The sequence below is a fragment of the Cnephaeus nilssonii genome (genome assembly GCF_951640355.1).
Source record: "Cnephaeus nilssonii genome assembly, chromosome: 7".
Classification (NCBI taxonomy): Eukaryota; Metazoa; Chordata; class Mammalia; order Chiroptera; family Vespertilionidae; genus Cnephaeus; species Cnephaeus nilssonii.
Genome location: NC_137078.1, coordinates 60,619,566 through 60,640,478, shown reverse-complemented (window position 1 = coordinate 60,640,478; position 20,913 = coordinate 60,619,566). Strand labels below are relative to the sequence as shown.

Sequence of the window (20,913 nt, the reverse complement as noted above, 5' to 3'; positions counted from 1 at the left end):
TACAGAAATGTTGTGAGGATTAAATCATTTAAGAATATAATGACTTTAGCATAACACCTTGCACATGGGGGGCAGTAAAAGAAATTCTTAATAAGCTAAAATCTTGAAGATTTAAGACTTCTCCTTAATATTTCTTACATATTTTCTTGAAAATATTTTCTAGGAAAGTAAGTAACATTCCTCCTCCAGCAGACAATGACTAGCTTTGAAAGCATTGATACCTTAAGAATTAAAATACTGGGCTCTAGTTAAGATATAGGAATGAGCCTGGCTGGTATGGCCCAGTGGTTGAGCACTGAACTATGAACCAAGAGGTCACTGGTTCAACTCCCAGTCAAGGCACATGTCTGGGTTGTGGGCTCAATCCCCAGTGGGGAGTGTGCAGGAGGCAGCTGATCAATGATGTTTCTCTCTCATCGATGTTTCTATCTCTCTATCCTTTTCCCTTCCTCTCTCAAAATCAATAAAAACATCTTTAAAAAAAGAAGATATAGTAATGAGTAACTCTTGCCATGCTGATTAACCCGAACAAATGCATTATTCTATGACTCAATTGGGTACTCAGTACTGTTCAGAATTTTTATTCATTCCTCCTTAGCAACTTGTCTCATTTTCCAAATTGATCCAACTCCCTTTCCCTCTCCACAAGGGAGAAAAAAAGACCATTATGAGATCTTCCTACTTACTCCTTAAAACTCCTCTCTTCTCTTAAAGCTTTCTGGAAGGCAATTAAATGCTTCGGTCAGCTATTGTGCCAAACGATCAGATTTGCTATCATTCCCAATCCTCAGCACCAGCACCCTTTTGCCAGCAGCTATCCTGTTCTCCAAGTGTTGTCCTTCTCCAGCTCCTGGGAGCAGCAGTCAGCATGATGCAGCTGTGTCTTGACTGCAGAAGAAGAGGTAGTTGCAGGTCACTGAACAAGGTACTTGAGAGTTGACTGGGGTTTTGTTAGAATGTACGTGGGTTTGGGCTACTTGACTTCATTCTTTCTCCATTACCTTGGTTAACTGAGACTGTACGTATGTATAAAAAACTTTAATATGTGATCACTTTTGACTAAGAATGGACAATTCTAGAGAAAAAAATCCAACATGCATGTTGTTCATTTATTGGAATTACTTAAATAGCAATAAGGAATTACATAAATTATGACACCGACATGGAATACTCTGCAGGCATTAAAAATGATTTTGTAAAAAAATCTTTATTGAAATAGAAAAATCTTTACAATGTGAAGATGCAGGCTACAAAACAGTATGTATAATGTATAATTTCTGTGAAGAGAAATATATATACATGCATGAAAAAAGTACTAAGACATACATAAAAATATTAACGTTACCGTTGAGCTGTGAAATGAGTTTTGTCTTTTCCTTTGTACTTTTTGGTGTTTTCCCAAAATTTCTGCAGTAAGCTTTAATTTTGTACATAGAAAAATGCAAAATGGATGCTGATTTAATGAGAGAAAGGGAGAGGGAAAGTGCCAGAACCCTGGGGAGTATCTACATTGAAGGTGTTTGAGGAAGAGAACATCTTAGACTTGTGCTTTTTAAGAACTAATTTTCCTTCTTACTAGTTTCTTGCTAATTAGATCTATGTTAGCTTCTTAACTGCCTATCTGTCTTATAATACTTAGCCTTAAGCATCTAGGTTAAAATAAGAAAAAAGACACAGAATTTTTTTGTACAAAACAAAAACATACCCCAAACATTCTGTAAAGTCCCAGTGGCCCGAGGAACAAAAGCTGGCCGTGGACAGAGCAGACTCTGAAGTCTGAAAGAGGTCCTTCCGTTTAATACAGAGTGTACTAGGAACTCTTCCTGGGTAAAGAGGGACTTCTGGACATTGTGTTAGCATTTGTAAATGGGCCTATAGAAATACTGTCTCTGTAGAATTGAAATAATCCATTCCATCCCACCTTAGAGGGTTTAGGAGTAAAGACTGAGCTAATCCACCTCACATTTGGCCACTGTTTTAAAAGCAGGGTTATCATATAAAACATCTCATACAGAGGCCTTAACATATAATTTATACTCTCACACACTAATAGCCAAAGACAATAGTGTTCCATGAAAGTAAAAACAAACTGTATTCACATGCCTTAAGTTCATTCACATAAAAAAAAATTGGACAAAAAAAAAAACATGTTAAAAAATTATATATAGCTCTAGCCAGTTTGCTCAATGGTTAGAGTGTCAGCCAGTGGATTGAAGGGTCCTGGGTTCAATTCCGGTCAAGGGCATGTACCTCGGTTGCAGGCTGAAGTGCTCTTGTCATGTAAATTTAGGATATTACAGTGAAAATAAAGTCTAAACTTTTAAGAGTATATTGTGAAAAAACTGTATTTCTAGTTTGTATCAATGACCCAGAGTACTACGGTTTACTTGACTAAATATTTTGAGAAACCTGCTTTAAAACAGACTTCTTACCTGGCCATGTTAGTAATTGTAACAATTATGCAAGAATCAATATTACTTTTCAAGATTTGACTGCAAGTATTTCTTATATAATTGAACTTATATGGCTATGAAAACGTAAGGACTTTTCAAATCTGGGCTTAGGTGATCCTGAAAGAACTTCAAAGCACTGTTTGCAACCAAAAGAATCTAGGAAATATTAGCAAACAAGCTCTACCAGCTAGTTTAACTGTAGCCAAAATATTATCTCTGTGAAAAAGCGAATCCCAATAAAATATAAGCTCCTTGAGGGCAGAGATGCTTGTTTTGCTCCTTGATGCATCATAGCATCTAGGACAGTGCCTCCCAAATGGTAGACACCCAGTATTTTCATTAATTAATGAATAAGAGACCATTCCTGATATTTATTAGGAGTCAACCCAAATTTGCTTTATATATCAATACTGAATATCCTACCAACTGAAGAATCTGTTACTGAATGACTAACATGTTATGAAGCTAACTGGACTATACAATACACTTTTGAGTAAAATGGGTGATAAAAAATGTTGGTTTAGCTTTTGAGAAGTCCGGCTTCAGTAATTTTGAAATTGCTCTGCCTGTTACTAAAGAGAGCACCTAACAGGATTATGGGGACACAACATTTCATGGATTTCCAGCTTCTTAAAGCACAGTAAGAAAAACCAGTGCTAACACGCAGGTGCTGCTTCCGTCAGGCTCTGTGCATCACTTCAGGCGCTGGTCCAGCAGCTGCTGGCAGTGCTAGCAGATGGGAAACATTAATCTTCTGTTCAGTGTTCCCACCTTGTCCATCCAACTTCAAATGTAACTGCACTGAGCTAGATGAGTCAGCATCTGGTCTTTCAAAAGCTAGTGCAGCACTCCCACAGCAAAAAGGAGAAAGTTCACACTTCAGAGGCCTGAACCAATGCCAGAAGTTCCCATGTTGCCTCAAGGTTTCAGACTCCCTGATGATCTTCAGCTCCTTGGATACCAAGGCAAAGACAGATCTGAAAAGCTACAGAAAACCAGGCGGGTTGTCATACACTAGACTGCACCCCAGGCAATATAAATGGTATTTGTTCACACCATGGATTAACTACTTTGAAGGATCAAAATGCAGAAGACAGCTACTTTCAACATTTAAGGTTTCTTAATAAAGCACTAAAAAATGTGAGTAAGTCATACTTTTATTTTTCAGAAGCAAAAATGACAAGTGGCAACTTGCCTTTGGAAAAGACATTACAGGATATCGGGTAATAAGCTATCTATCTCATAGAGACAGTCGCCTAGGAAAGACTAGTCTTACACATACAGCTCTCAAAGAAAGTCCTATTAAATCTCAGGATAAAATGCTTTCAACTAAAACAACAAAACAAAAGCATCATCAACAACAAAAAGTTACAAAGAATCTGTAAAATGTTATATGAAGAAGGAAAAAGGAAAATCTGGAAATCCACATACTGGGAGTTCACTATTAAAATTAATCAGGCCCGAAACCTAAAACAGAAAAAATAAATACATTAAAGCACATGATTTTTAAAGAGTCCAATGAGGTTACTGTAGATGCACACTGCAATGCTTCACTTACCTAAGACATTTTTTCTTACTTTTAGAGACCTTCTGTATACACTACAGAGAGATTATATGATTGACAATGCAGAAATATGCCTTCTGAGTTTTAAATTTTAAATTTGAGTCTGGAATCCCAATTGAATGTCTCTATAATAGGCTACAGAGAATGGAATTGCTTTTTTAAATTACATTTGCTTAGGCCCTGGTTCTGTAGCTCAGTTGGTATATAGGTCCCAATATAGCAAAGTTGTAGGTTCAATCCCTGGTCAGGGCACATGCAAGAATCAATCAATGAATGCATAAATATGTAGAACAGCAAATCCATCTCCACCTCTCTCTCTTTCTAAAAAGCAATTAAGAAATTTAAATTACATTTGCTTAATTTTTACACATTATGGCTTAAGAACAATCTACATGCTTTTATTTTTTAATATATTTTTATTTATTTCAGAGAGGAAGAGAAAGGGAGAGATAGAAACATCAATGATGACAGAAAATCATTGATTGGCTGCTTTCTGCATGCCCACTACTGGGGACCGAACCAGCAACCTGGACATGTGCCCTGATTTGGAATTGAATCATGACCTCCTGGTTCATAGGTCGACACTCAACCACTGAGCCACATTGGCGGGGCCAATCTCATACTTTTAAATGGATACAATTTACAGTATGAAAATGGGTTATGTGAAACTATTCAAACCTTTTCAAAAAGAATAATAATTTCCAAAATGAATAAGCTTAATACAAAATTAAATAGCTGTTGGGGGTTGGGTTGGGGTGGGAAGGGATGTGGAGAACAACCAGTGGAGCTCACAGAGATCTAGATGTGAGATTCAGTTTCACACTGACTACACTGATTGTGTCTTAGTCTCAATTTGTTCCCTGGTCAGAAGAGGCAGATGGATCTCTAAGCTTCATTTCCATTATTTATTTTATGTCAATTTTATTTTCATTTCAATTTTAAACCAAAAAGTTCTTACAGTTTATTTTTAAAAAAGATTTCAAAAACTTTTTTGACAATTAGTTGAATAAATTCCTCAGATCTAAACAGGGTCAGTCACTGTTCAAACGTATGACAATATCTATAAAGCATATCCCATAATTTTACTGAGAAAAGAAAAAAAAAACCTACCTTAAAGGCAAAATTATACTTCATATCCTACTTATACACTATAACATTCTATCTAATAAAAGAGTAATATGCAAATTGACCACCACTCCAACACACAAGATGGCTGCCCCATGTGGTCAAAGATGGCTGGCACCATGTGGACACAAGATGGCCACCACAAGATGGCCAGCAGGGGAGGGCAGTGGGAGGGAACAGGCCTGCAAGGGAGGGCAGTTGTGGGCGATCAGGCCTGCAGGGGAGGGCAGTTGGGAGGGACCAGGCCTGCAGCGGAGGGCAGTTAGGGGTGACCAGGCCTGCAGGGGAGGGCAGTTAGGGGTGACCAGGCCTGCAGGGGAGGGCAGTTAGGGGCAAACAGGCTGGCAGGGGAGCAGTTAGGCATCAATCAGGCTGGCAGGGGAGTGGTTAGGGGGTGATCAGGAAGGCAGGCAGGAGAGGAGTTGGGAGCCAGCAGTCCTGGATTGTGAGAGGGGTGTTCGACTGCCCCTTTAGGTACCGGGATTGGGCTTAAACGGGCAGTCGAACATCCCTCGAGGGGTCCCAGACTGGAGAGGGTGCAGGCTGGGCTGAGGGACACACACCCCCGTGCACGAATTTCATGCACTGGGCCTCTAGTAGAAAATAAATGCTGATTCCCTTCCTGGCTTATAGAAGCACTCTCTGAGATAGAGTCAACTGAAAATCTTAGGACTATGACCGTGACCAAAACATCTACCCTGTCTCTCTCTGCCCTGTCTCTGAAAGCTGCCGACAGTTCCAAGTGAACAGTCACCTAAGACGTACCCACACTCTCCATGCTGCATAGGACTTCTCCATTACAGAAAATGATTATGCCAGGAAACTGTTTTCCTGAGAAAAATCTAGCATTACTGGAAGATTACTTATTAGAATAGACTAATGTACAGTCACGGAAATAAAAACCATATAGTAGCCGAGAGAACCAGTGTTAAATCAGGAAGACTAATGGTACCTATGACTTCTCTAAGTGTATTACCTATTTAAAGCTGACGCCAGTTAACAATCTTCATGGGCAGAGCCAAACTTTAGGTTAGAGTAAATACTTATAGTAGTTCAGGGTTGAGGTGTATCAACTTTTCAGGTTTTAGGGAAGAAGAAAAGAAAGAGGTTTAAAGATCATATGGGTCCTGGCCAGATAGCTCAGTTGGTTAGAACATCGTCCTGATATGCCAATGTTGTGGGTTCAATCCCCATTCAGGTCACATAAAAGAAGCAACCAATCGCCGGTGTGGCTCAGTGGTTGCGTGTCAACCTATGAACCAGGAGGTCATGGTTCAATCCCCAGTGGGAGGCGTGTAGGAGGCAGTGATGGATGATTCTCTCTCATCATTGATGTTTCTATCTCTCCCTCTCCCTTAGTCTCTGAAATTAATAAAAAATATATGTATATTTTTTTAAAGAAGCAACCAATGAATGTATAAATACAGTAGGTCCTCTGGTTACATCAGAGATCTGTTCCTACAGTGCGACGTAACGCGATTTTCGCCGTAAGTTGGAACCCACCTACATGAGCACCTACATCACTCACATGGAGCACATACACAGCAGTAATGAAATGAAACAGTAAAAAAAATTTAAAAGAAAGATAACAATTCCTGACCTTTATTGTGATAAATAATAAAAAACATAAAGCACATATGTACATACGTCGAAATGACGGAACTTTTTTTTATATAAATAAATGGAAGATGGCCACATAACCATAAAACAACGTACGTCAAGTCCGACGTAACCCGAGGACTGTCTGTAAGTGGAACAACAAATAGACGTTTCTCTCTCAAATCAATCAATCAATCAATTGATTTTTTAAAAGATTATATTGAGCCTAGGAAAAACAGCAGAAAAAATAATCTTCATTGAACTATCTACAACACATGCTTTCATCATAACCATATAATACTATGGAATATCTTTTTGTTTTGATGTTATTTTTTTTCTTGTGAACTTTGTCCTTTAACCCCATGGTTGGCAAACTGCAGCTCGCGAGCCACATGCAGCTCTTTGGCCCCTTGAGTGTGGCTCTTCCACAAAATACCACGGCCTGGGCAAGTCTATTTTGAAGAAGTGGCGTTAGAAGAAGTTTAAAAAATTTGGCTCTCCAAAGAAATTTCAATCATTGTACTGTTGATATTTGGCTCTGTTGACTAATGAGTTTGCCGACCACTGCTTTAACCATATTCACTGTAAAGAATGAGAGTCTGAATTGAGAACTGCAAGAGCAGTGAGCATACATGAAAATGCTTTACAAAGGATTAGAGAGATTTCAGGCACAAGCAGACCTGTGTTTCCTGAGAAGCAAAAGGAGAGATTTGAACACTGAATGGTCTCTTCAATTTCCTCTGGCTCTCAAATTCTCATAATTCATACAGATAATATACTATAATTAAGATTACATATATATATATAGATATATATGTCACTTACTGTTTCTTTTTAAAAACATTTATGGATACAGCTGTGTTTTCCTAAATGTCTCATTAGTAATACTCAGTCTTGTAAGTCTGGTTCCATAATAATCTATAATGTAACTGCTTCCATCCGAAGGTCCAACAATCTAGAAAAAATATTTCAAAATTACTCGTTTTACCAAAGATATTTTCACAATACTTTGAGGTTATTTTTACAGTTGTTAATGAAATTATTTCAGTAGTACCAATAATGTAACTCAAACTAACTCAAGCAAAAATAAGTAATTTAGTGTTTTGTAGCTGAAAAAGGTATGAGGGAAGTTCACAGGATCAAATGAGCTGTAGGAACCAAGGCCTCGAGGACTGAAATTCCATGCCCATGAGGACTCTGGTTTGGCCTCCCTGCCTCTTTGCTTAGCTCTGCTTGCCTTCATTCTCCCAACAGCTCCAGATTCACACCTTCACAGCTCAGCAGATCCCAACAGAAAGTAAGATTTTCCTCCTCAGTGTTTATATACCAATTCCAGGGAAGAACCGTGACCTGCTTCATGTTTATAACTATTGTGGGACAAATTACTGTACCCAAGAGAATAGGATTAATATGATTGGCCAGGCCAGACTCCCTGTGGGAGAAAAGGCAGTGTGACAGTCCTACCAGAACCACATGGAATGGGAAAAGTAAGAGGATAGAAAGAAAGAAAAACGGCGATTTGGCTCCGTGGATAGAGTGTTAGCCTGCGGACTGAAGGGTCCCGGGTTTGATACCGGTCAAGGGCACATGCCCAGGTCGTGGGCCTGATCCCCAGTGGGGAGCATGCAGGAGGCAGCCAATCAATGATTCTCTCTCATCATTGATGTTTCTATCTCTCTCTTCTTCTCCCCTCCTCTCTGAAATCAATAAAAATATATTTTAAAAAAAGAAAGAAAAAAAATCCACATGCTCATTACAATCATCTTGTTCTCTTAATCACATTTTTGGCAATACAATTAACATGATCTCTACAAATGATCCTTCAAAGCAGCAATCTTCAAAATGTAGCTTTAGGGGCCTAGCCTGTTTGGCTCAGTGGATAGAGCATTGGCCCTCAGACTAAAGGGTCCTAGCTTCGATTACGGCACGTACCTCGATTGCAGGCTGGATCCCCAGCCCTGGTCGGGGCATATTCGGGAGGCAACCAATTGATGTGTCTCTCTCACATTTTTGTTTTTCTCTCTCTCTCCCCCCTTCCCTTCCACTCTCTCTAAAAATCAATGGAAAAATATCCTTGGTGAGGATTAACAACAAAAAATGTAGCCTTAGGGATTACAAAGATTAACCAAGGTTTATGTGAGCCCAGATCGTTCTAAGTGAATCAGTTTTGAGATTCTTAATTCGATTATGTACTCTTGGTAAAAATGATACCCCTCATGCTATGGTGGAGGCATCCGGCTAGTACCCATTCCCACTTCCTTTTCACTGTGGCTCTTTCTCCAACTTGACAACAGTAAAGACACCTCCCATCAAAGCATATCCAGAGTCTTCTGATGACACATTGCCTTGAGGTATAAAAACCTCTGATGTGCCAAACAAAGAGATCATTCAAAATACTGGACTTGGGGAAATCTCCTTTAATCAAGAGACTAAAAATATGCTCTGCCATATCTTGTTCAAAGGGATGCATTCCTAATATCACTTTACTTTTTTTTTTTTACTTAAAAATTATTTGCTAAAATTTGTAACATTTATGTTGTTTTGATCAATTATATATCATTAATAATTACAATGACAACTCAATCCAGAAATCACAGAAAACTTAAAATCTTTTAATTCTAATGAGTAAGATGCCTCCCCTGTCCTGGTATTTTAAATTCTATGGTATTTATATTGTTAGGTACATTTTTTAATTAATGTAAGTCTTATTTAAATATGTCAATATTTACAAACTAGAAATTACACCCTTTGCAACTATTTAAATTTATGATGGAAAACTTAAATGTCAACTTAAAAACGTACAAAGGGTAGGAATTTTTTAAAAATTCTTTTAGGGGTTATACAACTGGATTTTAATTAACACTGCTGTAGGAAATTCTTGTTTTTAAAATGAATTTGGTTCTAAAAACTATTCAACACTTAATTCCTATAATATTGCAGATACTGTGCTAGGTGTTTTACACATGGCAGTAAAGAGGATACAATCTCCGCCAACAGTGAATGATGAATGTCAATATTCAAAGAACACAAGCACTTAGGTGCCAGATACCAGGCTGGGTACTGTAATGCACTTTGACTTACTTTGTAAAGATTAAATTGATTTGGCCTCACATTTATGAATGTTACTTATGAATTTAAGTAGAAATTAAAACTTTTTTAGTGGCCAAAACTCAGAGAAAACTACTCTGAGAATTAACACAAGAAAGAGAAAAATGGGTGACTAGAAGTAACAACATGCTTTGAGACTGTATAAGGGAAACAAAAAAGGCAGTAGATATATTTTACCAAATCAAATGGTAAAACATTGCCTAATTTGGAATATGTGCATAGATTAGAACTGGGCCTACTGTCCTATTACCTTTTTCTTCCTATGCCACCTTCTTTGACAATCTCACTCCTGTTGAAATAGAAAGTATTCAGAAGTTGGAAATAAGGACAATATATGACAGGGTGACCCTTTAATAGCATGCATTTTTTATAAGCTCATCTGAGGCTCACTTGGCTCTCTCAGGAAATGTAACTATTTACCTAAAAATTGATTAGGGCCCAGATGCTTTATAATCTTGTCAAGTTAGCAGTTAACATGTAGAAAAATGATAGGATCATTTTTGTCTTGTTTCACCCGTCCTGTAGAAAAGATATCCTCAGAGTTTAGTTTTATTACCTGCAAATGCATGACCCAATTTTGTCTCTAGTTTAGCCATCTTATTACAGATTTCTTTCCCTCAAATTCCATGACTCTGGTTCCTCAACACCTAGTTCTATCATGGTAATTCCAATCCTCTCTCCAGAGACTGGTTCAGCCTGGGCCTGTAATGGAATCACCTGTGAGACGAGTTCTGTGAAGGCTTATTTGCCCTAAAGAAGATATGTGTGAGAGGAAGGTAACTATGTAAAAAAGTGATGCCTCTGAAGGTAACTATGTAAGAAAGTGGTAACCAAAAGACCTGAAGATGGCAAAGAGAAAGAAGGAAGGAAAGAGAGATGAGAAGGAGGGAATGAAGGGAAGGAGGAAGAGAGGAAGAGGAATGAGGAAGGAAAGGTTTGGGTCTGTTATTATGTCTTTCAGGTCTAAATTAGCAAATCTTAGAACTACCTTTATCTCCAGATTCTTGGTATCCTATATAATAAAAGCCTAATATGCTAAGTGTCCGACTGTTTATTTGACCATTTGACCAGTTGCTATGACGTGCACTGACCACCAGGGGTCAGACACTCCAATTGGTAGGTTAGCTTGCTGCTGGGGTCTGGCCAATGGGGACTGGGTGAGATGGGCCGGACACACCCTGGAGCCCTCCCATGGTCCCTCCCCGGCCCCAATCATGCACCGGTGGGGTCCCTCGGCCTGGCCTGTGCCCTCTTGCAATCTGGGACCTCTTGGGGGATGTCCACAGGACAGGCCGAGGGACCCGCACCAGTACACGAATCCGTGCACTGGGCCTCTGGTATGATATAATAAACTACCATATTATTAAAGGCAATTTAAATTGAGTTTTGTTACTTATAGTCAAAAACTGATAATGCACTTGTCTTTAAGGCCTCCTACATACCACTTCCAGATCATCAAAGCACAGCACCAGTTGCTATCTCTGCTAAAACAATTTGAAGAGCTATTGCAAAAACAACCCAATTAAGTCAGTGAGGTAAAGCCTTAGACTGAGAGGAAAACCTGAAGAGGAAGCTGTCAATAATCAGATGCTGGATTAATTCTCTCTGAACTTCAGCATTTCTTATTCACATAATGAGAAACAGAATAAGCTGTTCTACATGGTACTTATTAAGATCTTGTATGATTACATTTGCAAACACCTCGACAAGGTAGTCAACGTACTTTTCTATGAATTTTCTCATGGAAGATCTATTCTCACTACTTAGTTTTTAAGAAAACTATCACCTGTAAAGGCTTCATTATTCAAATCCATATCCCCCCACCAAAATTAAAAATTTAGCCTATTTTTAAGCACCTTATATACACTTATTATTATACTTATTATTATATTGTTAATCATAAAATTCTAAATCTCTAAGAATAACCCCTACTTGGAACTCTTTTACTTAGTTAAATATGCCTATGTCCAGTTGTTGAATGATGAGAGTATGAGACCTAAAATTATGAGTTGATTTCTCTAAAATATAGCCTGAAGCTAAATTGCATATATGAAGTATTTCCATTTGATAAACTGAGGCAATTTCTGAAATCTATGGAGAGAAGAAAGACCACTTACACACTTCACTCCAATTAATGGACTAAGGTAGCTTGCTATGAGTCTGCATCTTACAAGAGGGGAACCAGGAGGACCTCTACAGTGTGGGAAATCAGTTTGTACAATGGATGTCAATGTCCCTGGTGTGAGAAGCCCTAAAACAAAAGAAAACAACTTCTTTCCCTCTCTATATTAGTTTCCTGAGGCTACTGTAACAAATTACCACAAACTTAGTGGATTAAAACAATAGAAATTTACTCTGTCACAGTTCTGGAGGCCAGAAGTCTAAAATCAAGGTATCGGAACAACCGCGTGTCCTAGACACTGTAGGGGAGAATCCATGCTAAGCTTCTTCTAGCTTCTGGTAGCAATCAGAAGAAGATTGCTAGCTTCTGGCATTCTGTGGTTTGTGGCCACATCACTTCAATCTCTGCCTCTGTCTTCACACTACCTTCTTTTCTGTGTCTGTGTCTTTTCCTCCTCTACTTCCTATAAACTCACTTGAATTGAATTTAGGGCCCACCCAGATAATCATTTGACTTAAAGACTGGTTAGCATTAATCCTCAATGACCAACACAAACATCACTTCTCAAGAAATGAATAATATTCCCCATTATATCTCCTGAGGAAAACAGAGCATTGGGATTAGCCTCAGAACCAGTTTAAGATATTGTTTATGAACATTCCTTTCATTCACAAAGTAAAAATCTGCCCATAGCATAAGTGAACTGAGAGCTACCTAATTAAGGTCACATGACACAAATGATCAGTCTCCTCAGTTTTCCAGTTTATTTCCCCAATTAATCACACCAGGGTTAAATAAATAATACACTGCACTATTTGGAAGACTTGCTATCTATAAAATGTCCACTGGTTTTTATATATTGCTGTCCTACATCTAGTGAACTATCAAGGACTTTGACCAACTTTTCTCATACTGGTAATAGATTTAGGGTGATTACATGTTTAGTCTTTCCTTTGATCAACAGCATGTTATTTCACAGGACAAAACTGGCTTACACAGAAGTGAACTCTAATCCAAACTTTATTTATGCTCTGAACTGAAAAGTCTTTTAAAATTTTTAGCAAAATTCAAAGTACTTAAGATAGTCAGGTTAACTCTTTTTTATTTTAAACCTGCAGTTATCAAGAAAATATTTTATGTTGAATAATAAGTGAAATCTTATCATCAGACCAAACTCTTGGGATAGTTAGATCATAAGTTCCTTTAGGGCAAGGATCCCAATTTATTATAGCTAATTATGCTCATTAAACTCATTTTCATTGATGGCATAAAACCTAATATTTACAATTTATCATGCCAACTTTTATTTGCATTCATTACCTCTTAGGTGACCTTATAAAACTTAGAACTTTAAGGCCCTAAAAAAAAGCAATCACTTTTTTAAAACTACCATTTTTAGCTTCTCATCTTCTCTGTAACTGGAACAAAGCCACACTTTCACAAGGTATAATGCATTACAGTTCAAATCAGCAAAAGTTTTTGAGAGCATACTCTATGTTTAGCATACTACTAGTGCTATACAGGATTAATAAGTCTTTTTTTTTTTTCTTCAAGAAGTTTATGTGTGAAAGTTCAGATCTGGTGTAAAAGTTAAGAAATATAAAAGCAATATATATAATCCAATGCTAAAATGAGTTACATATATTAAATTCCACACTGAGATATTTTATAAATTTGATAAATTTATTTATAAAATTCATAAATGTCTTGGAGATTATGCAGCTTTTCTGAATTTCTGCTTATGTAGTTATTAGTCCTTTAAGGAAATCTATTCTGTAATGTCAATAGGAATGAAAATGAAAGTGATTTCTTCCAGAATATAGAGAATTTTTAAAAATTGTCTCAAAGAACCCAACATACTTCCTTCTAACAACTTTCTATATTAAAACTACCCTTCTTCATCTTTCTGATTTGTGGCTGTCTTGTCGCCATTTAACAGAAGAAACTTTCTTTTCTTTTTGTTTGACGGAGTACACACCAGTGGTTTGGGTGTAATTTAAAAATGTCCAGATTGTGTGAGAAAAGAGGTCTAAATGGAATCCAAATATTCTATTTTTTCTGATTGAAAAACCTTAAATTGTCTAATCCTTCATGATTACACAAACATATACAAGCACAAAAGAATGAGTGTTTTAAAATCTTTGGAATTGACTTAAGAATAATTATATTAGGCCGAAACCGGTTTGGCTCAGTGGATAGAGCGTCGGTCTGCGGACTGAAGGGTCCCAGGTTCGATTCCGGTCAAGGGCATGTACATTGGTTGCGGGCACATCCCCGGTGGGGGGTGTGCAGGAGGCAGCTGGTCGATGTTTCTCTCTCATCGATGTTTCTAGCTCTCTGTCCCTCTCCCTTCCTCTCTGTAAAAAATCAATAAAATATATTTTAAAAAAAAAAGAATAATTATATTAGTTATACACAATAGTTACCTATAACGGAAAGACAGTAGCCTACACATGTATCACTGATGTAGTTTTTTGGTTGAATGCATAAAATAACTGAATTAATTCTATGTATTGTTTCATGCCATTCATTCACCTAGGGACACTTGCATATTTTTATGAATAACAACAACAACAAAAAGAAAGAAACTTTCAAGTTTATTAGCAAGTAGATAAACTCATGGAAATATTTTCAGTATATATAGCAACATGTAAAGCTTACTTTAGCAATGTGTGATTATACTCTTTAGTTCAAAGATGAAATAACTAGAGCTATTTTTTTTAAGAGGATTTTTCTGGATTTGTGTTATAAACACTGTGAAGCAAAGTATGTTTTTATAGGTCTTGAATTCATGCACAATATGTTTCTGGGATCACAGCCCAATAGAAAAACACTGCAATTCACTAGGGAATAATATTTAATGGAAAAAAATCAGGGATGGAGAAAATAAAGAAAGAAGAGTAAACAAAAAGATCATGAGAAGTTGGAAAAAATACATTTGTAACAGTTTCTGATTTTTATAGTAAAAACTTATTTGATTTGCTGAAAAAAAATTTCTAATATAGTCAACATCATATGTTAAGTATATCAAATGGCATTCAGAATAAGGCTACAGGTCTTATTTGGCTGCATTTGAAAAATGATTTATTTTTCCTCCACTCTAAAAGCAATCTAAAGTGGCCATACCTATTGAAATGTTTTATTTAAGGACTAGAAGCCCGGTGCACGAAATTCGTGCACAGCGGGGTGTTGTCCCTCAGCCCAGCCTGTACCCTCTCCAATCTGGGACTCCTGGAGGGATGTCCGACTGCCCGTTTAGGCCCGATCCTACTAAACGGGCAGTCGGACATCCCTCTCACAATCCAGGACTGCTGGCTCCCAACTGCTTGCCTGCCTGCCTTCCTGATTGCCCCTAACTGCTTCTGCCTGCCAGCCTGATCACCCCCTAACCACTCCGCTGCCAGCCTGGTTGATGCTTAACTGCTCCCCTGCCAGCCTGTTTGCCCCCAACTTCCCTCCTCTGCCAGCCTGGTCATCCCTAACTGCCCTCTCCTGCAGGGTTGATCACCTACAACTGCCCTCCCTTGCAGGCCGGGTGCCTCCCAACTGCCCTCCCCTGCTGACCATCTTGTGGTGGCCATCTTGTGTCCACATGGGGGCAGGATCTTTGACCACATTGGGGCAGCTATATTGAGTGTTGCAGTGATGATCAATCTGTATATTACTCTTTTATTCGATAGGATAGAGGCCTGGTACAGGGGTGGGGGCCAGCTGGTTTGCCCTGAAGGGTGTCCCTGATCAGGGTGGGGTTCCCTTGGGGTGTGGGGTGGCCTGAATGAGGGGCCTGTGGTGGTTTGCAGGCCGGCCACGCCACCTGCAACTCAAGGGGAGGCCCTGGTATCTGGAATTTATTTTCCTTCTACAATTGAAACTTTGTAGCCTGGGGCGGCAGCCATTTCTGTGGCAGTTAATTCACCTTCTACAATTGAAACTTTGTTGCCTTAAGCGGGTGGGCCCGGCCAGGGTGTGCGGAAAGCTTTGCTTCCCCTGTTGCCGCCGGCAACCCTGACCTGCTCTCTCAAGCTCCATTTTGCCGCCATTTGTTTGAATTTGTTTACCTTCTATAACTGAAACTTTGTAGCTTGAGTGGAGGCTTAGGCCTGCAATGGCTATGGAAAGCTTGGCTTGCTCTGTTACCTAGGAAACCTTGCTCTCTGTGGCTGTAGCCATCTTGGATTGGGGTTAATTTGCATACTCTCCCTGATTGGCTGGTGGGTGTGGCTTGGCTAGTGGGTGTGGCTTATGTAGCGGAGTGATGGTTAATTTGCATATTACCATTTTATTAGAGAGGCTATTTATTGCAGAATTTCAAACATTCTAAATCTTTCTCAATAATTTTTTAATGTAATAGTCTCAATTCCAGATCTTCAAGAAAATAACTATTTGTTCTGAAAAGTTTAGGCATACATGTACCAGAAAGCAGTAGCTAAATCAAGTAAGCTCTATAATTTGATATCCTATATAATAAAAGGGTAATATGCAAATTGTCCCCTCGACTGGGAGTTTAACCCTTTGCACTCGCTTGCTTTTTTCTCGATTCCTTTATTCTAATGCTAACCATGTCGAGTCACACTTGACATCCAAGTGCAAAAGGTTAACTGGAGTTTGACCAGGGGGTGGGTTTGACCAGGGGGTGGGGCCGGCCCACCCAGGGTCCCTCCTCCTGGCTGGCCCTGCCCCTGATCGCCTCCCCCACAACTCTGATTGGGGGCGGGGCCGGCTGGCCAAACTCCTGCATTCCTCCCCCACTTTCCCCCCCTTAAGCAGGACCCCACCCATGCAAGAAAGCTATAATGTAAAGATATCACCAAAGAAAGAACCCAGTATGAAAATATTAACTAAATGGTTGACACTGAATTCTGGATATCTGAAAGAATCCCAATAATAATACATTAAGTTCCTTGGATCCTCAATTAAAGTGAGAAACCATTTCAAAGCATATGTGCACAAGTACCTTAACCTCTTCATGTGTGCTTGCCTGTCCCACAGTCAGAGAAGGCAGGATATTTGGTTAAGCATGTTTATGAATAAAGACAGGAAAATTCCAACTTTAAAACCAAATATTTTCCTTGTTTAATTCTGTTATCTTATTGGTCCATATGTTGCCTCCTCCTCACAGTATGGTACCCTCCTCACAGTATGCTACCAAAACCTCCTAGTCTTTGACTTTCTTTTAAGGCATAAGGATAGCATCAAGCAGCCTGAACTGAGGAGTGGAAATACTGTATGAGAAAGAACAGCAAAACTGATGATGATCAAAATACATACTGACACACTTGTTGAAGACATTAGGTGCTCCATAAATGCTTACTGAAATGCTGTTTTGTGACATTTGTTATGATAAATTCATCTTTCTCTAATTTAAGAATCCTCATGAGTTAACCACAACCAGTTCAGTATAATTTAATAGAAAACATCTGGTGGCACTTTTAAATGCCTAGGGATAGCATTTCACAAATTATGCCTGCCTCCATAGCACTGTAGTAGCAAAAAATGAGGCAGACACAGAGATGAATATCAGGAGAGTCCTGATACATCATTTTATTATATTGATTTGATCTTACCGGAGACCAGCCCCACTCTGCAATTATCTACAGAGAATCCAGACATTCCTTTTCTCTTTTTGGCTTAAGATAGATTTCGGTTTCTGTAATTTGCAACTAAAAAAATACTAATATTGAGTGCTTGTCCAATGCAAAAGAAAATCTTGTTTCTGCCTCCAGGTGTCCATATGTAAATATCAAATCCCATCAATATCCTAGTATATTAATTGACCATGTGGCTGTGACTATCAGGAAAAGAAACAATAAGTTTGAGAAATAACCCCAATCCTTCTTAGAGATTCATAATACACACTATAAAAGATTCTGAGAAGTTATCCAGTAAAAAAAATCTCTTTAAATCATTTGAACTCACATTTACAAATCATATTTCAACATACAATCCTTTTTTTTATGCAGTTATATCTTTTAGAACTACTAATTGGGAGAGCACAGGTTGGAAAATGCTACTTGGAAACATGGCCATGATCCCTTGGATATAGCATCTGAAGAAAAATTGAAAAAGCATTCTTTTTTTAAAAAATATATATATTTTATTGATTTTTTACAGAGAGGAAGGGAGAGGGAAAGAAGAGAGAGTCAGAAACATCGATCAGCTGCCTCCTGCACACGCCCCACTGGGGATGTGCCCGCAACCAAGGTACATGCCCCTGACCGGAATCGAACCTGGGACCTTTCAGTCCGCAGGCCGACGCTCTATCCACTGAGCCAAACCGGTTCCGGCTGAAAAAGCATTCTTAACTGCTTCCTAGTATATTTAAAATATATCAGAAGATCACAGACATCATATTTGAATGTAAAAGTAGTTCATCTTCTAGATTAAAACTAACTTACGACTCAGGTGATGTGGCTCAATGGTTGAGTGTCAACCTATAAACCAGGTCACTGTTTGATTCCCAGTCAGGGCACATGCTGGGTTGAGGGCTTGATCCCCAGTAGGGGGTATGCAGAAGGAAGTTGATCAATGATTCTCTCTCATCATTGATGTTTCTCTCTCGCTTCTTCTCCCTTCCTCCCTCTGAAGTCAATAAAAATATATTCAAAAACAAACACAAAAAAATAACTTACCTGCATTGAAATAAGAATGAAGTCAATTAGGCTCCCAATTCCACAAAACCCTACAGTGCAAAACTTTAACAAACCTAGAAAAGAAGGTAAAAAGAAAGGCATGAGGAAATAAATCTTTAAATCTCAGTAAATAAAAGGTAAAGAACAACTTTTAGTCCTAAAATCTTTATTTATTCATTTAGACTTAATATATTATATCTAAAGTGCAATATACATTTATAGTAGAACTAGAGGCCCAGTGCATGATTTAATCATGCACCTGGTGCACCAGCTGGCTGTCTGTCCGCTGGTGCCCCAGGCCTTCCGAAAGCCTCCAGCGCGGCGGAGGCTTTCGAAAGGCCTTGCGCCGGCGCAGACAGACAGACAGCTCCCCCGCTTTGGCTTTTGATCGCGGGGGAGCCGGCTGGCTGGCTGTCCGCTGGTGCCCCAGGCCTTCCAAAAGCCTCCGGCGCGGCGGAGGCTTTCGAAAGGCCTTGTGCCGGCGCAGACAGACAGACAGCTCCCCCGCTTTGGCTTTTGATCGCGGGGGAGCCGGCTGGCTGTCTGTCCGCCGGTGCACCAGGCCTTCCGAAAGCCTCCGGGGCAGCCATGACACAGACGCTGAGCTCCCGGAGCTCAGCGTCCTGCTGGCCCAATCAGCTACCCCGGCCACCCTGAGTCCCGCCCCCTGCGCCTCCTGCTGGCCCAATCGTGGGCGTAGCGGAGTGATGGTAATTTACATATTACCATTTTATTATGTAGGATGTCCAAATAAAGAATGACAAGGCACAGGAAAAATAATCAGGAAAAAATACTGATATTATAAATTTAAAAAAATTATTAGTAATCTAATTATCTTGAATTTATCCTATACTTTTTTCCTAGCATCTTATGTTTATTAGTTCTACAACAATTCTGTGCACTATATATACACCTCTGTTATTGGTTCCAACCTTAGAGCCAAGGTACTAAAAAGACGACAATAGAGCATATACAAGATATAACACAAAAACATGATGATGAAATCAGAAGAGGCAGATTGGGGGTGAGGGTGGAATGAGTAATCTCTCTTCTATATTTAAACTTGAGTTGCTTTCCAGACATCCCATTTGAGACATAAAAATGGTATGAAGCAAGACTCTATGTGAAAGGGCAGTTCTAAGTTTCAACTACATACAGATGCCGGCTAAAATCACAGAGTGGATGAGATCACCTCCTGCACACAATTTGGAAATACACAAAGAAGACTGAAATATGTGGGTACATTAGATTACCTTGACCCTTCCTAGTATTACACAAATAGAAGAATAATGTTGTAAGTACTAGATTAATTCATATTGGGAATAATTTAACCTTTTACACTCGGATGTCGAGATTACAATTACTCTTTGAATGTATCAATAATTTGAAATATAAAAAAATCCAAATAAATAAGTTTGTATGAAAAGAAACTCCAGTTTTTTATTCTACTGCCGCGCTTTGTAAAATCTGGGGCATTTAAAAAATTAAATCCCGAGTAGAATAAAGGAATCGAGAAAAAAGCAAGCGAGTGCAAAGGGTTACAAACTTAAAATATAACAATTATATGAAATTATTCTTTTAGTTTTCTTCAAAACACTTATTATTTATTTAATATTTTATATTTGATTACTGTCTCATGGAAGCCCCATTGGGAAGTGTTTTTTTTCTTTTTATTGATTTTAGAGAGAGGGGGAAGGAGAAAGTAAAAAAGAGAGGGAGACACATCGCCCTAACTGGTTTGGCTCAGTAGATAGAGCGTCAGCCTGTGGACTCAAGGGTCCCAGGTTCGATTCCGGTCAAGGGCATGTACCTTGGTTGCGGGCACATACCCAGTAGGGAGTGTGCAGGAGGCAGCTGATCGATGTTTCTCTCTCATTGATGTTTCTAACTCTCTATCCCTCTCCCTTCCTCTCTGTAAAAAAACAATAAAATATATTTTTTTTAAAAAAGAGAGAGAGAGGGAGACACATCAATTTGTTGTTCCACTTATGTATTCATTTATTGATTGATTCTTGTATGTGCCCTGACCAGAGATCAAACCCGCAACCTTGGTGTATGGGGAAGACATTCTAATGATCTGAGGTATGCGGCCACGGCTGGGAAGCATCTTTTATCTGTTTAATTTACTCCTGTGTCTAGTACCTACGACACTGTCTGGCACATGGTAGATGATCAATATTTGTTGAATGAATGAATAAATTTTTTCAGCCTTTCTGTTTCCTAAAGATCCCTTTTTATCCATCACCTTACATAACAACTCCTTTAATTACTTTTTCATTGGTTGCATTTTATTGTTGCCCAAGGAACAGTCAG

The 20,913-nt window shown here is 38.8% G+C and overlaps 1 protein-coding gene across 1 annotated transcript in view; it reads right to left on the bottom strand.

Moving 5' to 3' along the window:
• Window positions 1–1,186: 1,186 nt before the first annotated feature.
• The window catches only part of TM2D1 (TM2 domain containing 1), a 39,723-nt gene continuing 19,996 nt past the window's right edge, over window positions 1,187–20,913 (bottom strand). The window contains exons 5-7 of the mRNA XM_079777024.1: window positions 18,601–18,674; window positions 7,567–7,696; window positions 1,187–3,920 (exon numbers count right to left, since the gene is read on the bottom strand). Of these exons, the coding sequence (XP_079633150.1) occupies window positions 7,586–7,696; window positions 18,601–18,674 (185 nt within the window). The 3' untranslated portion in view covers window positions 1,187–3,920; window positions 7,567–7,585. The remainder of the gene's footprint in view (window positions 3,921–7,566; window positions 7,697–18,600; window positions 18,675–20,913) is intronic.